The sequence below is a fragment of the Canis lupus genome, chromosome 11 (assembly GCF_003254725.2).
Source record: "Canis lupus dingo isolate Sandy chromosome 11, ASM325472v2, whole genome shotgun sequence".
Taxonomy (NCBI): Eukaryota; Metazoa; Chordata; class Mammalia; order Carnivora; family Canidae; genus Canis; species Canis lupus.
Window position 1 is genome coordinate 38,347,759 of NC_064253.1, and position 18,238 is coordinate 38,365,996.

At 38.9% G+C, this 18,238-nt stretch overlaps 1 protein-coding gene across 5 annotated transcripts in view; it reads right to left on the reverse strand.

The window, feature by feature from the left end:
• Positions 1-13,571, reverse strand: part of HAUS6 (HAUS augmin like complex subunit 6) — a 45,765-nt gene extending 32,194 nt beyond the window's left edge. For 2 of the 5 annotated variants that reach the window (XM_049116160.1, XM_025432155.3), the window contains exons 1-6: positions 13,157-13,571; positions 8,034-8,129; positions 6,046-6,124; positions 5,086-5,218; positions 2,343-2,490; positions 230-295 (exon numbers count right to left, since the gene is read on the reverse strand). In XM_049116160.1, coding sequence (XP_048972117.1) covers positions 230-295; positions 2,343-2,490; positions 5,086-5,218; positions 6,046-6,124; positions 8,034-8,129; positions 13,157-13,284 — 650 coding nt within the window. In that variant the 5' untranslated portion in view covers positions 13,285-13,571. Of the gene's footprint in view, positions 1-229; positions 296-2,342; positions 2,491-5,085; positions 5,219-6,045; positions 6,125-8,033; positions 8,130-11,689; positions 12,097-13,000; positions 13,030-13,156 lie in introns of those variants that run through there. The other 3 variants (XM_035696736.2, XM_049116161.1, XM_025432157.3) reach the window with 3 other exon arrangements.
• Positions 13,572-18,238: the final 4,667 nt, after the last annotated feature.

Genomic DNA, 18,238 nt, shown 5'->3' on the forward strand with positions numbered 1-18,238 from the left:
TGTCTGATAATTTACCACCAAAAGAGCTAACTGATCTATAAACCCACCAATTAAAAACTATCCTAATTAAAAACAAAAATAAAATTCTACCTCAGCAATAAATGTATTGGAAGAATTGGACTAGGAATCAGAATTATGTTCTAATCTTATGGGACTCTCAATTTCCTTACTGGTAAAATGCAGGAGTTGAACTAAGGCAACTTTCAGCTCTAATTTAAAAGTCACTTACTTCTTTATTTGGTTTTGATGTTCCATACATTCTGATCTCAAATTTCTTACTTGTTTAACTGACAATCTGTAAGAAAACATATAAATGACAACTATAATTCCATTACAATTAACTGATAAGGACCACTTTGATGCTTTCCCCCATATCTTATCTTTGCTCAAGGCCACTGAAAACTACTCTTCCAAATAGACCCAGCAGCCAGGTAATGGGCTCTAGACTTCCTTTAAGAGTTACAGGAGTGATCTAACATATAGATTGCTATTAGGATGGACCAGGACTTCTTGGCTCATATACACTGTCTTCAAATAAAAATGTTGGAAGTAAGACTACTCTGCTCTCATCCTTGTCACAAATACTTAAGGGATAAATTTAAATGTTACCTAGGACACTTAGGCAATGTTGTATTTTCAAGGTGATTTCAAAGGATATTCTAACTTTCACAATAGATTAAAAAAAAATATATGCTATTTCTTGAGAGTAGGAACCTTGCCTATCTTATTTAATGCTGTAGGACCAGTGCCTAAACAATATCTGGCACATAGAAGTAACCAAATAAAAATTTGCTGACAAGATAAACTTAAATATAACATAATATGAAGTGGTTAAAAAGACTATGGAATACCCACTTCACAGTATCTATTTAATGGATACTCAAAGACTATCAAGTAGATTTCAGAAGCAATATACTTTGAAAATGTTAAAATTTTAAAAATAAAGATAATTTTCAAATTTTTAAATAAATAAAAGCAACATACTATGGCAATATGGAAAAACTTACAGAATGAAATGAGAAAAAAGGATACAAAATAGAATGAGCACTATAATTATATCTTAAAAATGTAAATCCATATCAAAGAAAAATCTCTAAAATACTGAATTTTTTTGATTTTTTTATTTAAGATTTTTATTTACTCGTGAGAGGCAGAGACACAGGCAGAGGGAGAAGCAGGCTCCATGCAGGGAGCCCAATGCGGGACTCAATCCTGAAACTCCAGGATCACACCCTGAGCTGAAGGCAGATGCCCAATCACTGAGCTACCCAGGCATCCCAGTACTGAACTTTTTTTTTTTTAAGATTTTATTTATTTATTCAGGAGAGACAGAGAGAGAGAGAGAGAGCGGCAGAGACACATGCAGAGGGAGAAGCAAGCTGCTCCACACAGGGAGCCCGATGTGGGACTCGATCCCAGGTCTCCAGGATCACACCCTGGGCCAAAGGCAGAGCTAAACCGCTGAGCCACCCCGGGCTGCCCCAGTACTGAACTTTTTTTAATTAATTTATTTATTTATTTTAAAGATTTTATTTTATGGGGGGATTCCCTGGGTGGCGCAGCGGTTTAGCGCCTGCCTTTGGCCCAGGGCGCGATCCTGGAGACCCGGGATCGAATCCCACGTCGGGCTCCCGGTGCATGGAGCCTGCCTCTGCCCCTCTCTCTCTCTCTCACTGTGTGCCTATCATAAATAAATAAAATAATTAAAAAAAACATTTGTTTAAAAAAAAAAAAAAAGATTTTATTTTATTTATTCATAGAGACAGAGAGAGAGAGAGAGAGAGGGGGGCAGAGGCAGAGACACAGGCAGAGGGAGAAGCAGGCACCACACAGAAAGCCTGACGTGGGACTCGATCCCGGATCACGCCCTGGGCTGCATGCGGCGCTAAACCGCTGCGCCACCGGGGCTGCCCAGTACTGAACTTTTAAATCAAAGTAATACTTTCCTTTGTTCTGAAATTTCATTTAGTATGCATAGTTTTAAAATATCTTATCCAGAAGTTATCTGGCTTTAAAATGGAAAGCGAACACTAAGGAGTTTTTAGGTAAGCATGGATTACTGCCAATGAAGGCACATTGATGACATTTATTCAAAAAGAAAGGAATTTCTGTTTCCTTTTTTGGGGGGTGTAGGGAAAGAACATACACATATGCGAGGGAGGGGCAGAAAGAGAGGGAGAGAGAATCTCAAGCAGGCTCCACACCCAGTGCAGAGCCCCACAATGTAGGCTTGATCTCAAGGACTGAGAAATCATGACCTAAGCCAAAACCAAGAGTCAGATGTCTAACTGCACCACTCAGGCACCCGTGGAATTTTCATTTTCTATTAATGTATTACTTACTGTGCATTTTCCTGATACTTTTGAATAACACAATCTTCTCTTTGCAAAACGTGTAAAAATCGATTACGTGCTACATGGCATCTGGCAATGCATTTGTGCATATCTTGTGGCTTTACATTAAATGTCTCCGTAAAACGTATAGAAGAATCTACATGCAACACAAATAAGATCATAGAAAACGAATGGGGGGGGGGGGGGGGATAAAAAAAATTAAAAAAAAAAGATCATAGAAAACTTAGATTTACAGCTAATAAATATCAAAAATGTTGAAATCTATTAATTTTAAGAGATTAACAACTCCTTAAAAACCGGTATGTCGCATAAACACATACAACTAATTTTAACAAAAGAAAGGAAACCTTTTTTTAAGTAGGTAACTAAAAAAGGGTATCTAAAGTTGAGTTGTTTTACATACTAAAAAACTTTTGAGAGTCCATATGCCCCAAATAATTCTTATCACAGCTTGATACATCCATGAACAAATTGTTATACATAGTAACACAAACAAAAGAAGAAAACCAATTTAAAGAGATGAGGTGAGATCACAATACCTCCTTTGCTCCAATCAGTTTATTGTTCTACCTAGTAAGACCAATAGGACAACCAAATTAAAACCAGACTCCATTTCCCAAATAATTCTTAGCTGTGTTACTAATGATCAAAGTAGACCCTGAGAATAATCCATCCAACATTTCAGAGTCCGGATTTTTAGCTGTAATAAGTCCTACTTTAAGATGGCTCAACACAATAAAAATGGATATTCTGGAAAACAGGGACCACCCCACTACACTTAACATTACTAATCCAGGTTCTAGTGATACCCCCAAAGAAACCACAGATTCTAAATATTTAACAGGGGATAAGTCTGCTGAATGCAGAAGTCATCTAGAGACTGAATGCGTTGACTGGAATTGCTTTAAACAACAACTACGACAACCCATGCTTAGAAGTCTTATGCACAATAAACTGTTAAATCCAAACATATAGATTTCATATAATAAATTTTAGGCTACACATAGTTAAAGTAGACCATCCACAAAAAGAAAAACTGGTAACAATGCTTATGTTGCACTAAATTTTAAATATGCAAATACTTATACAGCTAGAGCACATGTATAAGTTTTTAAACACCATGCACAGAATATAAACTGGAAAAAAAGGTTTACATATCACATCACAGAGAAAGTATACTAAAAAATAAGGGCTACAAATGAAAGAGCAATAACTTAACAGAAAAAGTTATAGAGTACAAAAGAATACAAACTGCTCTTTAATATATGAAACAATTTTCAATCTAACTAATTAAGAGGAATACAAATTAAAACTACCCTGAGATTCTATATTAACCTATCAGACTGAAAAGATAAAAATATCTGACATGCAATGTTGTTGAGCCTGTGGAAAAACAAAACTCTCCATACACTGATGACAGAGGTATAAATTGTTCAATCTCTACGGGAAATAATCTGAAAATAATTAGTAAATTACAACTGCACAATTCCTTTGACCAAGCAGTTATACACACACACACACACATATGTATACTTGAACATACAAAATCATACATGTATAAAGCTTGTCACTGTAGCATTGTATTTGTAGCCAAAAAAAAAAAAAAAAAGGTGGGGGGAAAGCCAAATGTCTGTCAACAGAAAACTGGTTAAAAAATTCAAATATGCAGTTCTAAAGAGAGAAAATAAAAAAGCTCTATGAACTGATATGAGATGATCTCCAATATACACCAGTGCGAAAAACACAAGATCTGAAACTTGATGTATGTCACCATTTAGGGTTTTAAAAAAAGAAAAAAATATATATATATATATATTTGCCTGTATTCTTGATTACATTGGTTACTTCTACAAAAGGAAACTCAGTAGAGAATAGAAGTGAAAGATTTTTTTCACTTTTTGATTTTTGAATCATGAAAATTACCTACTTAAAAAAGTATGGATATAGTTACGTGTAAAAAAAAAATCTAAAAGAAAATAAAGCAAAATGTCAGCAATGGTTGTTTCTAGAAACTGGAAGATGGATGGGACCTTCCTGCATCGACTTTCTGTATTTGCTGCCCATGTTTTATGAGCATAAACCAATTAAACAAAACAGGATATTTAATAAACTACAAATAACATTTTTTTTTACGTCTTAGCTTTAAAATCAAATATTGTTTCTATGAGTTAAGAAACAGATCAAATCCCTTTAAAACAGCTATTTCTAACAAAAAAATCCCAACTGACAGTAGCCAAAGTAAACCTTGCATGACACAACATTTAACACAATACATTTAATACAATATAGTAGAGGCATATAACCTCCAAGTCTAATTTAATTTAGCCCTCTGGATAGTTTTGTGAGGTCAGCAAGCTAGGTATCCTTTCCAGGGTTTGAAAGGGTTGTATTTAAAAAAAAAAAAAAAAAAACCATAGAGATGTGTATGTGAAAGAGATCTTGTGTAGTCCACAAAGCTTAAGATATTCACTATCTGGCCTTATATAGAAAATGTTTCCCAACCCCTGTATTAGAATGTAATAAAATTATCTGAATGTTATTATTATCTTATGTTCATTAGAGGCTTTCAAACTTACAGTTCCAGTAGAATATTAACTATATGCCTTGTAAGGTAAGTTAATGTTTTTATCTTATCTTGCTTTATTAAAATCTCTTTGACTTATAAATTATAAAAAAACAATGAAAATTTAAAACTCAAAACAAAAAAATTCCTACTAAAAATTAAACTTACTTTTAGAATGGGTTTTTATATATTTTATTGCAACAAATCTTGCGAAATGATACATCAGATGAATAAACTTAGGACCACCAGGAGAAAGAAACAATGATCCAACAACTTGAGGAAAACTACTTCCACATTCAGCCTAAGGAAAAAAAGAAATAAGATGATTTGAAGACCTTATCAACAATAATCTTATTAATAATAACCGTAATTCTGGGGCATCTGGCTGGTGTATTTAGTTAAACATCTGACTCTTGATTTTGGCTCTGGGTATTGAGATCCAGCCTGGCTTTTGGCTCAGCGCTCAGCAGGCAGTCTGCTTAGGAGTCTGCTTAGCATATGTCTCTCCTTCTCCTCTGCCCCTCCCTCCCATGCCCCACACTCACAGATGCAAGCGCGTATGCTCTTTCTCTCTCCCATATAATAGATCTAATAATAATAATAATAATAATAATAATAATAATAATAATAGACAAAATTCCTATTATGTAGCATAGCAGGAATGATCAGGATTATTCCATTTGAACCAGAAGTTGAATATTTGAATCCCTGTAAACTCTTGGTGGACTTGGCCAGAAAAAATAATTATAATATAAAGCCACAATTATTGATACTACTTGGGGACACAAGCTAAAGTAAATTATCGTCAAAAATGTTTTCATAAGAAAAAAAAAAGGTTTCTTTAAATGAAAACCATGGTATAACCTCCCAGGAACTCAGTAACCTATTTCCAATGCATCTAGGCAGCAAAGCTGGTTTCCTAGATATATGCAGAATCCTTACCAAAAACCATTAAAAAGTATTATTCTAACAAATATTTCCTTGCTATTATACTGTTAGGATAAAAGCACTAAAAAGATTTCACCTCCAAAAAATTAAGGTAAAATTATACTTCAATAAAGCCAAAAAAAATTTAATGTAGTTTTTTAACTTCTTAAAGTTTGTATCTTCCAGAAAGAGAATACTTACAGAAATCTTTTTTAACCAATCACAGCAATGTTTCCGGAATTCAGTGTCACTCTTTTGGTCAAATGGAGGCCAACAAAGCCTTAGAAACATATATAGAAGCATTAGAATCATGAATTTAAAAACTCAGCAAAATTTTAAAACACGAGGGCAGCCCCAGTGGCGCAGTGATACCGCCTGCAGCCCAGGGCGTGATCCTGGAGACCCTGGATAGAGTCCCACGTCAGGCTCTCTGCATGGAGCCTGCTTCTCCCTCTGCCTGTGTCTCTGCCTCTCTCTCTCTCTCTCTGTGTGTGTGTCTCTATGAATAAATAAATAAAATCTTTAAAAAAATAAAAAATAAAATAAAATAAAAATTTTAAAACACGAAACTTACATCCTATACTAGAAACATTAATGCTAAATGAACCAAGACTAACATTTGTAGATTTCAACTAAACAAGGATACCAACCTGTGAGAAATTGGATCTTTTTCTTTATAAATTAAAGGCTGAGTTCAGTTTACCACATCAGTGAATACATATGTTAAATGAAGCAATTAATCACCAGTAAAATTACTACAAATCAGCTAAAGAAGACAACGCTCTCAATGGATTCACTGGACTAATGCCAAAAAAAAATGGTATAAATAAATTAGTATGTTAAGCCTGGAAGAAAGAAAGAGAGAGAGAAAGAGAGAGAGAGAGAAACATAAATAACTGCTCAGGAAGAGCACAGAAGGAATGACATGAAAGCTTTGGACTCCTAGAGATAATCCATAACACAGTCAATATGTGCTACTGTTTTGTGGATAAACAAGACATAAAATAATTTTCAGAGTTTATTTATTTGAGAGAGAGAGAGAGAGCGCACAAGTGGCATGAGGGGCAAAGAAAGAAGCAGACTCTGCTGAGCAGGCAGCCCAAAATGGGGCTCAAACCCAGGACCTTGGGAGCATAGCCTAGTGGAAAGCAGGCGCTTACAGACTGAGCCACTCAAGCACCCCAAAACTTTTCTTTTTAGTATTTTTATATCTTGTTGGGACCCTGCATAGGGCTTCCTGCTCAGCAAGGAGTCTGCTTTTCTCTCTCTGCCCCTCCCCACTGCTCATTCTCTCTGTCTCAAATAAATAAAATCTTTAAAAAAAAAATTATCAAAAATAACAATGCCTAAACAATGGATTTACTTGTTGCTTTTCTTTTTTTTTTTTTTTTTTAAGATTTATTTATTTACTTTTGGAGACAGAGTGTGCACATGGTGCACACAAGTAGTGGGAGGGAATGGGGGGGAAGAGAATCCTCGAACAGACCCTCTACTTTTTCTATTTAAAAGGATAATAGCACAATATAAATATTAAAACAAATTTTAACACTTTTTCTGGTGGTAGAAACCCAAGTGATGTGGAAAATAACTTGGAACCAAGGTTTAGTGCTATTCATATTCTTATCTCCTCCTTAAACTATTCAATATTCCACACTATCTACCATTAAACTAAATAGAAATGATTTTCACCTATAGCATTTGACACTTTTATATATCACCGACTAAACTAATAAGGATTTAGAGACCTAAAAATTAAAAATAGACAAAACAAGTGATATTGCCTATACGAAAAGGAGTAAGGCAGGGAGTAATGAGCAAAAAAATATTTTAAAAAAGTAAGGCAAAACTGTATAGACAGATTGGTACCAATTAACTGTTTTGCCCAACAACTGTGACTATAAAGAATGTTAGGAACTAATTTTATAAACAAAATCTATCTTATCTATGACATAATCAGTGATTTTAAGGTAAGTACCAAAGAAAAATCACTCAGATTTATAAAAGTTAAGCACTAAATTTTTAAGACTCAAACCTGATTTTTGTGACAACCATTCAAAACAATAGTCAAAGGCCAAAGTTGAGATTCTGGCTTACATCAGAGTATATTCCCCTTTTAAATTTGAGACTGACCACTTACAAAAAAGGAAATAAATTTAAAAAAAGAAAGTAAATAAAGTAACTTGACTCACTTGAAAACTTCTTTGGTGAGTGACTGGTCCAGTGTTTGAAACAAAAAATAAGAAACGATTTGGAAGGCATCACGGTTCAATTTATCAAACATGTTCCTAGTGGTTTAAAAAGAAATAGAAGCAGGGGGGAAAAAAACAAAAAAGGAATATGGTTAATAAAACTAAGTATCATCAAAAGCTGTGTAACAATTTAACACAAATTAGTATTTTTCATTCTCTTCAAGAGGTCAAGGCAAACTAATTTCTCATTTATGTACATTTTTATAAATAAGAAAAGCAATAAGCCTTTATTTTCTGATTCTGAAAATACTGATCACATAGAAAACTGGTAGAACTTTTTTTTACTGCAATGAGAATAGGACACATAAAGAAAAGGAAAGCCTAATTAGATTGAGAGAAAACCATGGCCTATGATGGGCTAAAGATGATATATACCAACATTTACTGAGTAACAATAAAAATAGCTACTAATAGTTTATCATTTCCCAGGTACTATTTTAGGTCTTTTACAGGTAATAACTCATCTAATTTTCTTTTTTTTTTAATTTTTATTTATTTATGATAGAGAGAGAGAGAGAGAGAGGCAGAGACATAGGCAGAGGGAGAAGCAGGCTCCATGCACCGGGAGCCGGACGTGGGATTCAATCCTGGGTCTCCAGGATCGCGCCCTGGGCCAAAGGCAGGCGCTAAACCGCTGCGCCACCCGCAGGTGGGATCCCCTCATCTAATTTTCAACAATCATGAAATTAAATACTGTGCTAGTTGCTTTACCATGGATTATTTAATTCTAATGACATTAGATTGTAATTTGATTGTTCTCATTATACAGATGAGAAATTTTTAAATTTAGAGAGGTTAGCTTAATTGCCAAAACTATCCAAAATCATACAATCAGGAAGTAGAAGAGCAGTGATTTGAAATATGTCATCTGACCCCAGAGTCCAGGGTCTTTACTATTACATTTTAATCACAGAACCACCCTTATATAATTCTAGCAGGTGTTCTAAAGTTTTTGATTGTCCTGATTTTCCTAACTAATCAAGACAAAGCGTAAAAAAAAAAAAAAAATTATGTTAAGAATAACAGCAACAACAACAAACTAAACCTCACAAGAATGCCACAGCACAGCTATGAGGAATCAAGAGTTAACATAAGAGCAGTATAGGAACCATGGGGCCAGTCATCAGCCACTGTTCTAAGATGGATGTCTACTCCTCATTACCCTATCCCAAACCTTAGTGTCTGGTAAGACACAGAAAATTCAGGCTTCTGGGACTACCAGAGCCATAAGGAGAAGAGTTTTCTGAATTTCATCTACAGCAACAAACGGCTGATGGAAAGGATCCACCACAGATATCATGTTCCACCGCATGGCCCACCTGCAAGATTTTAAACTACACTTTGGTAACTCCCAAGGTAAAACAAGTCAAATTTGGCACAGAGATATAGCAACCATTTTTCAAAGTCCTGGCAGTAAAGTAGGAGTAGCATGAGAAGCAAAAAAAAAAAAAAAGCAATTTAAGTTCTCTGGATAAGTGAAAAGTGAATAAAAATGGAACACATATCCCAAAAGAGGTTAAAGTTTACACTCAAGAAGGAAAAAGAAATAACCTGTCAAAGTTATCAGATAAAAAATTATGAGAATCTTCCATCACTGTAGTATAAAAAGGCATTTGTATGGGTGCATAAGGGAATAGTTTGCCACTCGATTATCAAAAGAAGTTAAGGGCAGCCCCAGTGGCCCAGCGGTTTAACACCACCTTCAGCCCTTCAGCCCAGGGTGTGATCCTGAAGATCCAGGATCGAGTCCGTCAGGCTCCCTGCATGTAGCCTGCTTCTCCCTCTGCCTGTGTCTCTGCTTCTCTCTCTGTGTCTGTCATGAATAAATAAATAAAATCTTAAAAAAAAAAAAAAAGTTAAAAGCAAAAGAAACCAGCAACTATAAACAAAAGGTCTCAGAAGAATCTGAAGACATTATCAAAAAGAAGGGAAAAAACACTCGAACATAATAGACTATATCTAAGGACATTCTATATGCTAATATAAAATATTTTTAATACTTAGAACAGTGATCTGAGGTATTTCCACGTTCAATACATTTTCAACAATAATCTGAAGGGATATTTCAATTGGGTGATTCCTTATTTTCAGACTCTAAAAAGAAATTGGCTTAGGAATTAGGCAATTACAAAAGGAGCTGTGAGGCCCTGGAATTCATGACAAACATACGTGAGTACCCCTATAAACATAAAGCTATGTTCTCAAGTTGGAAAAAGAGTTAAGATTAAGGTTCCTATGCTTATCCATATGTCAAACAACTCTTGTCCTTGAAATGTTTCTATTCCTCAACAAACACAAATGAAGTCCCTACCTTCTTATCTCTCAAACCTGTTATTTTTTCACATAGTATCCTGTTGTCTTCACTTTGACACTTATTATAATTTTAAATAAGATATTTGTTGAAGGTCTGTTCATCCACTAGACTGAAATTCTGCAAGAGAAAACTTTGTCTATTCTGTTCACCACTGCCTACCCAGATCCAATACTGGGTTCAAATAGTATCTGTTGAATAAGCAAATGAATGAATCACCTTTTCTTTCCATCCCACTCCCACCTTAGTTTAGGCCTACCTAACTGCAACGCCCTGTTTCCCCATTCTGCAACCAGAGTGGTTTTTCCAAAGTGCAAATCTTCTGGGCAAATAGGAATGAAATTGCTGGATCACATATGTTAAGTGTATGTTTAACTTTATAAGTGGTTACAGAACTACATGCTCAGAGAAATTAGAAAACCATAGGACTTCACTCAAAAAAAGAATAAACTGGGATCCCTGGGTGGCGCAGCGGTTTAGCGCCTGCCTTCGGCCCAGGGCGCGATCCTGGAGACCCGGGATCGAATCCCACATCGGGCTCCCGGTGCATGGAGCCTGCTTCTCCCTCTGCCTATGTCTCTGCCTCTCTCTCTCTCTCTGTGTGACTATCATAAATAAATAAAAATTAAAAAAAAAAAAAGAATAAACTTTGTCATATGTAAACATAAGTCAAAATTTTTTTGAAATTTAAGTATCTTTGATGGTACGTTCCTGCTTGAAGCATTTTAAAGAGGACATCTGCTTCAAAATGATAGATCCCTCCTAACAAGCGACCAAAATGACTCTAAAGACAGGGAGTAAAATATTCTATGGCAGTGACGGGGAGGGAGGGAGCCCTGTTCTCACTGGACCAGCACTTAACAGATTTTTAACTAATTTTCAAAGGCAGAAAACAGACTGGAACTGTAGAGAAAACTAAAGCTGCTAAATAAATACTGGAGAGAAGGATGTGGTGGCAATAGTAACCATTCTCAGTGGAAGCCTGGAGAAGCTTCAAGCTTCTCTGCCACTAACGGAGAAAATGAAACTGTACTATGGGACATCAAATCATGTGAGATAACTGGAGTATTTATTAATACATAAATATAATCTTATAAATGCTATCCTCTGGTTGTCAATTTTTGAGACAAAGCACTTCTATACGTAAATAATAGTAACTTCAAAACAAATAGTTAACCAGCAAAACTCATGGCTCTAACCCTGTCAGTAAAAGAGCTATAATACATCTGAAAAAAGTCAAGAAGGCAGAGGAGGGCAGGGAAGTGTGGATGAGCTGATTAATTACCTTATAAATAACATCTACCTTCATTGTGAAATTACTTGGTGGGGAATCAAGAGATCCTTTGAGACTGATACAGCAAGAAACTGAGGTCTTAAAGCACATTATTAAAACACTTGCCACTCAAAGTGAACACTTAAATAACAATTGGAAAAGTCTAAAGACTGAGAACAGGAAATAGCCAATGTATCTCAAATTTCTCAAAGATAATGCTCTAAAGCTGATGAGTTTAGCGGATCCCTGGGTGGCTCAGCGGTGTAGCCCTGCCTTCAGCCGGGGGCGTGGTCCTGGAGACCCGGAATCGAGTCCCACAGCGGGCTCCCTCCGCCTGTGTCTCTGCCTCTCTGTATCTCTCATGAACGAATGAATAAGATCTTTAAAAAAATAATAATAAAGTAAGTTTAGAACACAGAAATACAATCAAAATATTTAGACTCAGAATCATAACTATCGGGATCCCTGGATGGCGCAGCGGTTTGGCGCCTGCCTTTGGCCCAGGGCACGATCCCGGAGACCCGGGATCGAATCCCGCGTCGGGCTCCTGGTGCACGGAGCCTGCTTCTCCCTCTGCCTGTGTCTCTGCCTCTCTCTCTCTCTGTGTGACTGTCATAAATAAATAAAAAATTAAAAAAAAAAAAAACAGAATCATAACTATCATATCAGTGACAAAAATAGGGAAGGGGGTTTTACTTTCCACTTTAGTACCCTTTTCTACTATTTCTTGCGAACTACAGAACGGCTCGGTCTACAAATTCATAAGGTAAAAATCATCATCCGGAGAGCCACCCCCTTGAAAGGCTCCCTCAAGGCCGCCTGGGTGGCTGGCGGTTGAGCGTCAGCCTCCGCCTCAGGTCGTGATCCCAGGCTCGGAGGGGGGCGGAGGGGGGCGGAGGGGGGCGGGAGGGGGAGGGGGAGGAGCCCCGCCTGGGGCGGGGAGCCTCGTCTCCCTCGGCCTCTGTCTCAGCCTTTCTGGGTCTCTCACGAATTAAATAAGATCAAAAGAAAAAAGAAAAGAAAAGAAAAAAGAAAAGAAAGAAAAGAAAAAAGAAAAGAGAAAGAGGAAAGAAAGAAAGAAAGAAAGAAAGAAAGAAAGAAAGAAAGAAAGAAAGAAAGAAAGAAAGAAAAGAAAGAAAAAGACAAGACAAAGAAAAGAAAGAAAGAAAGAAAGAAAGAAAGAAAGAAAGAAAGAAAGAAAGAAAGAAAAAGACAAGACAGGACTCCCCCGAGTCCGAAAGCCGTTGAAGATACCGCCGTCACATCCTTCCACGGCCCACTCGCCACCCCTCCCTCGACCCCACAGTCCACCCCCGGCATCACCACGGAAGCGGCATCCAACTACCGCCAGGCTGGCAGGCTCGGGCCGCGGGGCCTGGTACGGTGCAGGCGCACAGTGACGGCCGGACACTCGATTCCCCAGCCCGCGAGGTCCGCGCCCGGCTGGGGCACCCCCGCCCCGTCGGCCCCGGTCCTTACACTCCGAGGTGCGTGTGCGACACAATCTTGCCACAGGCAACGGTGGCCGGGCCTGGCTCGAACCCGAGCGCCTGCAGATACATCCAGAGATGCTCCTTCTCGAAAGAGGTGACCCACGCCGAGCTCATCTTTGCCGCAGGCGGTTATCACTGCAAAGGGAACCAGCGCAGGCCCCAACGGCTCAGAGCGCCTTCATGCTCCCTCCCTACGCGCAGCCGGAGGTAGCGGCGGCCCCTCCGTCGCCACCGCACCTTCCTCTCTCGCCCGGAGCCATTTCGCCTCAAATGACCATAAAGTCTCGGGGGAAATGGAGCCTTTAATGGTATTACGGTACAGCGGACTCGCCTAAGCCAAGCCAACAAAAACCAAGGCTCCCGCGCTTCCGGAAAAGCGGCGAGCGCTGGCGCTGCCTGGCTTCCGGCAGAGGACGGATTTCCAAGGCCGACTATGTTTCCCGCCGTGCAATGCGCCCTGTTCTCCATCTCTTCCCGTCAGGTCCAGCCGAAAAACTACAAGACCCACAGTGCATTGCGTTGCCGGCGAGCTCTTTCGCGCTTGCGCGTAACTTCAGCACCCCCTTGCAGTAGTCCCACGGCTTCGCGCTTTCTGGTCTTTTGTGTCTGTGGTTCCTTTTGCTCTTGTAGGTCTATTTCGTCAGATTAAAAAAAATATGTAGATTTAGGACTGTGGCCCAGTGTAGTAGAAAAAGCATCGGGTTCCATCCTCACCTGTCTCAGTAGCTGTGAGATGTACCCACAACTAACCACTAAGCTCCAGGTCTGCTGTGAGCCCTCAACTGCTCAATGTTCTTTCATCCTCTGGCTGTAAGAAACCTGGCTCTCCCCTAAGCAGCTTTCCCCTGGGGCCCCCTCCACTGACGACTGTTTCCTCTTTCACACCCCGTAGACAATAGGGCCTGGAAATGTGGTGGGTATCCTAACTTAGTTCCCATTGCCTCCTCTGGCAGTTACTGCCTCACTAAAACCAGCTCCTTTGAATTTTATGCTTTCACCCACGACTCTTGCTTTTGGGGGTCAGGGGTGAAGGTGGGGCGCTGGACTTCATTTTTAGAAAACTTAGACTTGTTCCCGGATGTTACTCTTGGGATAATTTTTGGTAATTTCTATATCCATAGGTGACCTTTCAGTGCCCTGGTCTCCCAGTTACTCCACCTCTTCTCAGCTCTCTGCTCCTTTTCTCTCATTGCCAGATTTCTCTGGCAGAACCCAAATCTCTGTTAAATCCAGTTTTCGGCCTACTCACGCCTACAACTTAGCCCATAAACACGATCATGAAGCCTGTGGTAGCTCAAAATTCATGACAAATCAAATAGGCTTTTAGGCCTGCCCTCTCCCCTCTGTTTTTCCCAAAAAGTGATACAGTGATACATCTTTTCATCCTTATTCCAATACTTCTTTCCCCTCCTCTCAGTGTCTTGCATCCTTGTTAATGGATGCTTCCAGAACAGACTGTCTACCAACAATTTACCAACCTGCCTATACCTTTGCCCATATAGTCTTCCCTCCTCTCTCTCTATTATCTGGGTGAGTCAAAATATGCCTCCCTAAGATTGGTCCTTTGACTTATTCGATGGGTCATATTCCTTTTCTCCTACTCAAAGAGTTTGCTCCAGCGCTTATCCTATATTCTCCCTTCCATCACCAGTTCTTCCCATAAATACACAAACATGCGATGCTATCACCCATTGTTTAAAAAAAAAAATTTTCTTTGACCCCAATGCCTTTCTAGCTACTACTCCATTTCTTACTGCAAAAAAGCTTCTCTTGGGGATCCCTAGGTGGCTCAGCGTTTTAGCACCTGCTTTTGGCCCAGGGCATGATGCTGGAGTCCCGGATCGTGTCCCACATCAGACTCCCCATGGGGAGCCTGCTTCACCCTCTGCCTATGTCTCTGCCTCTCTCTCTCTCTCTCTCTTTCATGAATAAATAAAATCTTAAAAAAAAAAAAAAAACTTCTCTCAAAAATGTTCTATACCTACCCCACCACTAATAGTAACTTGCCAAGGCCACTTACATCAATTAGTGTTCTTTAGTAGCAAACAGCAAAACTGCCTCTAAGCGGGGTTTATTTGATGGGTATTGAGAAGCATAAAGAAAGAATGGAAAGGCCAGAGAATAAGATTCAGAAAATGCCAAATTCATGTGCCACTCCACTCAAGATTTATATGCCAGCAATCCAATTTACAGTTTAAAAAATAGCTTAATAGAGCAGCCCAGGTGTCTCAGCGGTTTAGCGCCACCTTTAGCCCAGGGTGTGATCCCAGAGGCCAGGGATCTAGTCCCACATCCGGCAGGGAGCCTGCTTCTCCCTCTGCCAGTGTCTCTGCCTCTCTCTTTGTGTGTCTCTCATGAATAAATAAAATTTTAAAAAATAAAATGAAAAATAGCTTAATATATTATTGTAGGTGAATGCCCTTATAATTACCACCAAGGACAAGAAATAAAACTTTTTCAGCACTCCAGGAATCCCTCATCCCCCCCCCCAAAAAAAATAATCACCATTCTCACTTTTATAGTAATCACTTCTTTGTGTTGTCATAATTTCACCATCTGTGCTGCTCTAGACACTATGAGTCTTACCCTTTTTATACTTGCCTTGCCTTCTTCATTAGTTTTTTTCAGTCTTTCCCAGATTTGTTTTCTCAAATAATAATATTTAATATACAGGCTTTCCTCCATCCCCCTCCACTCCTTTTTTTCTTACAACTTTCCTGTTGAGGATCTGAGGCTATTTGACTTGAATAACTTCCCTTATTCTGGGTTTTACTGATTGTACCTTTGCTATAGTTCAACATGTTCTTCTGTCTCTGTCCTCTGTATTTCCTTCAAATTGGCACCTGGATTCAGAGAATTGATGAGATTCAGTTATGATCCCTTTGGCAAGTCTAGATGATGGTTGGCATATGTTGTTTCATCAGGCTGTACATAGCTTTGTTTATGCCATTAACAAGGATTGATGCTAAATGCCTAGATCTAGTAATTTACTGGGGATCTTAAAATGTTAAAATTCTAATTTATTATTTGTTATGAACTGAATGTTTGTGCCTCCCTCCCAATTCCTATGTTGAAGTCCTACTCCTCAAAGTGATGGTATTAGAAAGTAGAGCCTTTGGAAGGTAATTAGGATTAGATGAGGTCCTAAGGGTGGAACCTTCCTGAATAAGATTAATGCCCTTACTCTCTGCTCTTTCCACCATTTGAGGATCCAAAGGGAAGTGGACTCTGCAACCTGCAAGTGTCTTCACCCAAACCCAACCAGACTGACACCCTGATTGCAAACTCCCAGTCTCCAGAACTATGAGAAATGTGGGTAGCCTGGGTGGCTCAGCAGTTTAGCGCCTGCCTTCAGCCCAGGATGTGATCCTGGAGTTCTGGATCGAGTCCCACATCGAGTTCCCCGCATGGAGCCTGCTTCTCCCTCTGCCTGTGTCTCTGCCTCTCTCTGTGTCTCTCATGAATAAATAAATAAAATCTTTAAAAAAAAACAAACTGTGAGAAAGAAGTGTTGTTTAAACCACTCAGTCTAAGGTAACTTATTATGGAAGTCCAAATTGACCAAAATATTATTTCTTTTTCCTCTTTTTAGAATAGGAATTTTCCCTCATTTACTCTTTTATCTAGTGGTAAAAATATAAGGAAGGATAGGGAGCCTGGGTGGCTCAATCGTTTAAGGCATCTGACTTTTGGTTTTTGGCTCTGGTCAGATCTCAGGGTTGTGAGATGGAGCTCAGCATGGGGCTGCGCACTCAGTGTAAAATCTGCTTGAGACTCTTTCTCCCTCTCTAAAATAAGATCTTAAAAAATTTAGATAGATAGATAGATAGATAGATAGATAGATAGATAGATAGATAGATGATTCTTTCCCTTTTACGGTTAATTGGTTTGCTATCATCCCCTGAAGGTAACCAATTAAATTGTTTATATGTATAATGGGGGCACCAGCGTGGCTCAGTAGGTTAAGTGTCTGCCTTTGCCTCAAGTCATGGCCCCTGGGTCCTAGGATTGAGCCCCACATGGGGCTCTCTGCTCAGCAGGGAGGCTGCTTCTCTCTCTCCCTTTGCCTGCCGCTCCCCATGCTTACGTGCTCTACTCTCTGTCAAATAAACTTTTTTAAAAAATCTTTGTATGTGTAATGATATATTTGGATATTCAAGAGGGTTCACATTTGATGGGGTTCAGTCTATTGCAATTATTATTATTATTGAAGTTCAAATTGTCCTATCTGTAGTCATTGGGAAACTCTTCAAATTTGTTCCTTTGCTATCTGGAACAGCAAGAAGTTCAAGGATTATCTTGTATATTTTCTGCCTTAAATCTGGAATCAGGGCAGCCCAGGTGGCTCAGCAATTTAGTGTCATCTTCGGCCCAGGGCATGATCCTGGAGGCCCAGGATCGAGTCCCACGTCGAGCTCCCTGCATGGTGCCTGCTTCTCCCTCTGCCTATGTTTCTGCCTCTCTCTCTCTCTCTCTCTCTCTCTCTCTCTCTGTCTCTCATGAATAAATAAATAAAATCTTAAAAAAAAAAATCTGGAATCAGCCATTTCTCCAAGAAGCCCTGACTTCTTTGAGAGAGAAGGGTATTTCAAAATGACTATTCGGACACTAGGGATGCTCACAATTACTGGGTCAACCATTGTTTCTACAATTTAATACTTTTTTTAAAAAAGATTTTATTTATTCATGAGAGACACACAGAGAGAGGCAGAGACATAGGTAGAGGGAGAAGCAGGCTCCCTGCAAGGAGCCTGATGGTGGGACTTGATCCCAAACCCCAGGATCATGCCCTGAGCCAAAGGAAGATCAACTGCTGAGCTACCCAAGCATCCCAACTTCTTTAATACTTATTCAATGCCAGGCATTGCTCTAAGCTTTTCACAAATACTAATTTGCTTTTTCTAAATAACAAACCTACTACTATGCCCATTTTACAGATGAGGAAGTAAAGGTATAATATATATATAAAACCCTGACCTACAGACCTACTGAGACATCCCCATCCTGGGAGGCCAAAAACAAAAAGAAAAACGTCCACACATCAAAAGGAAAAAAAACCCCACTCTGA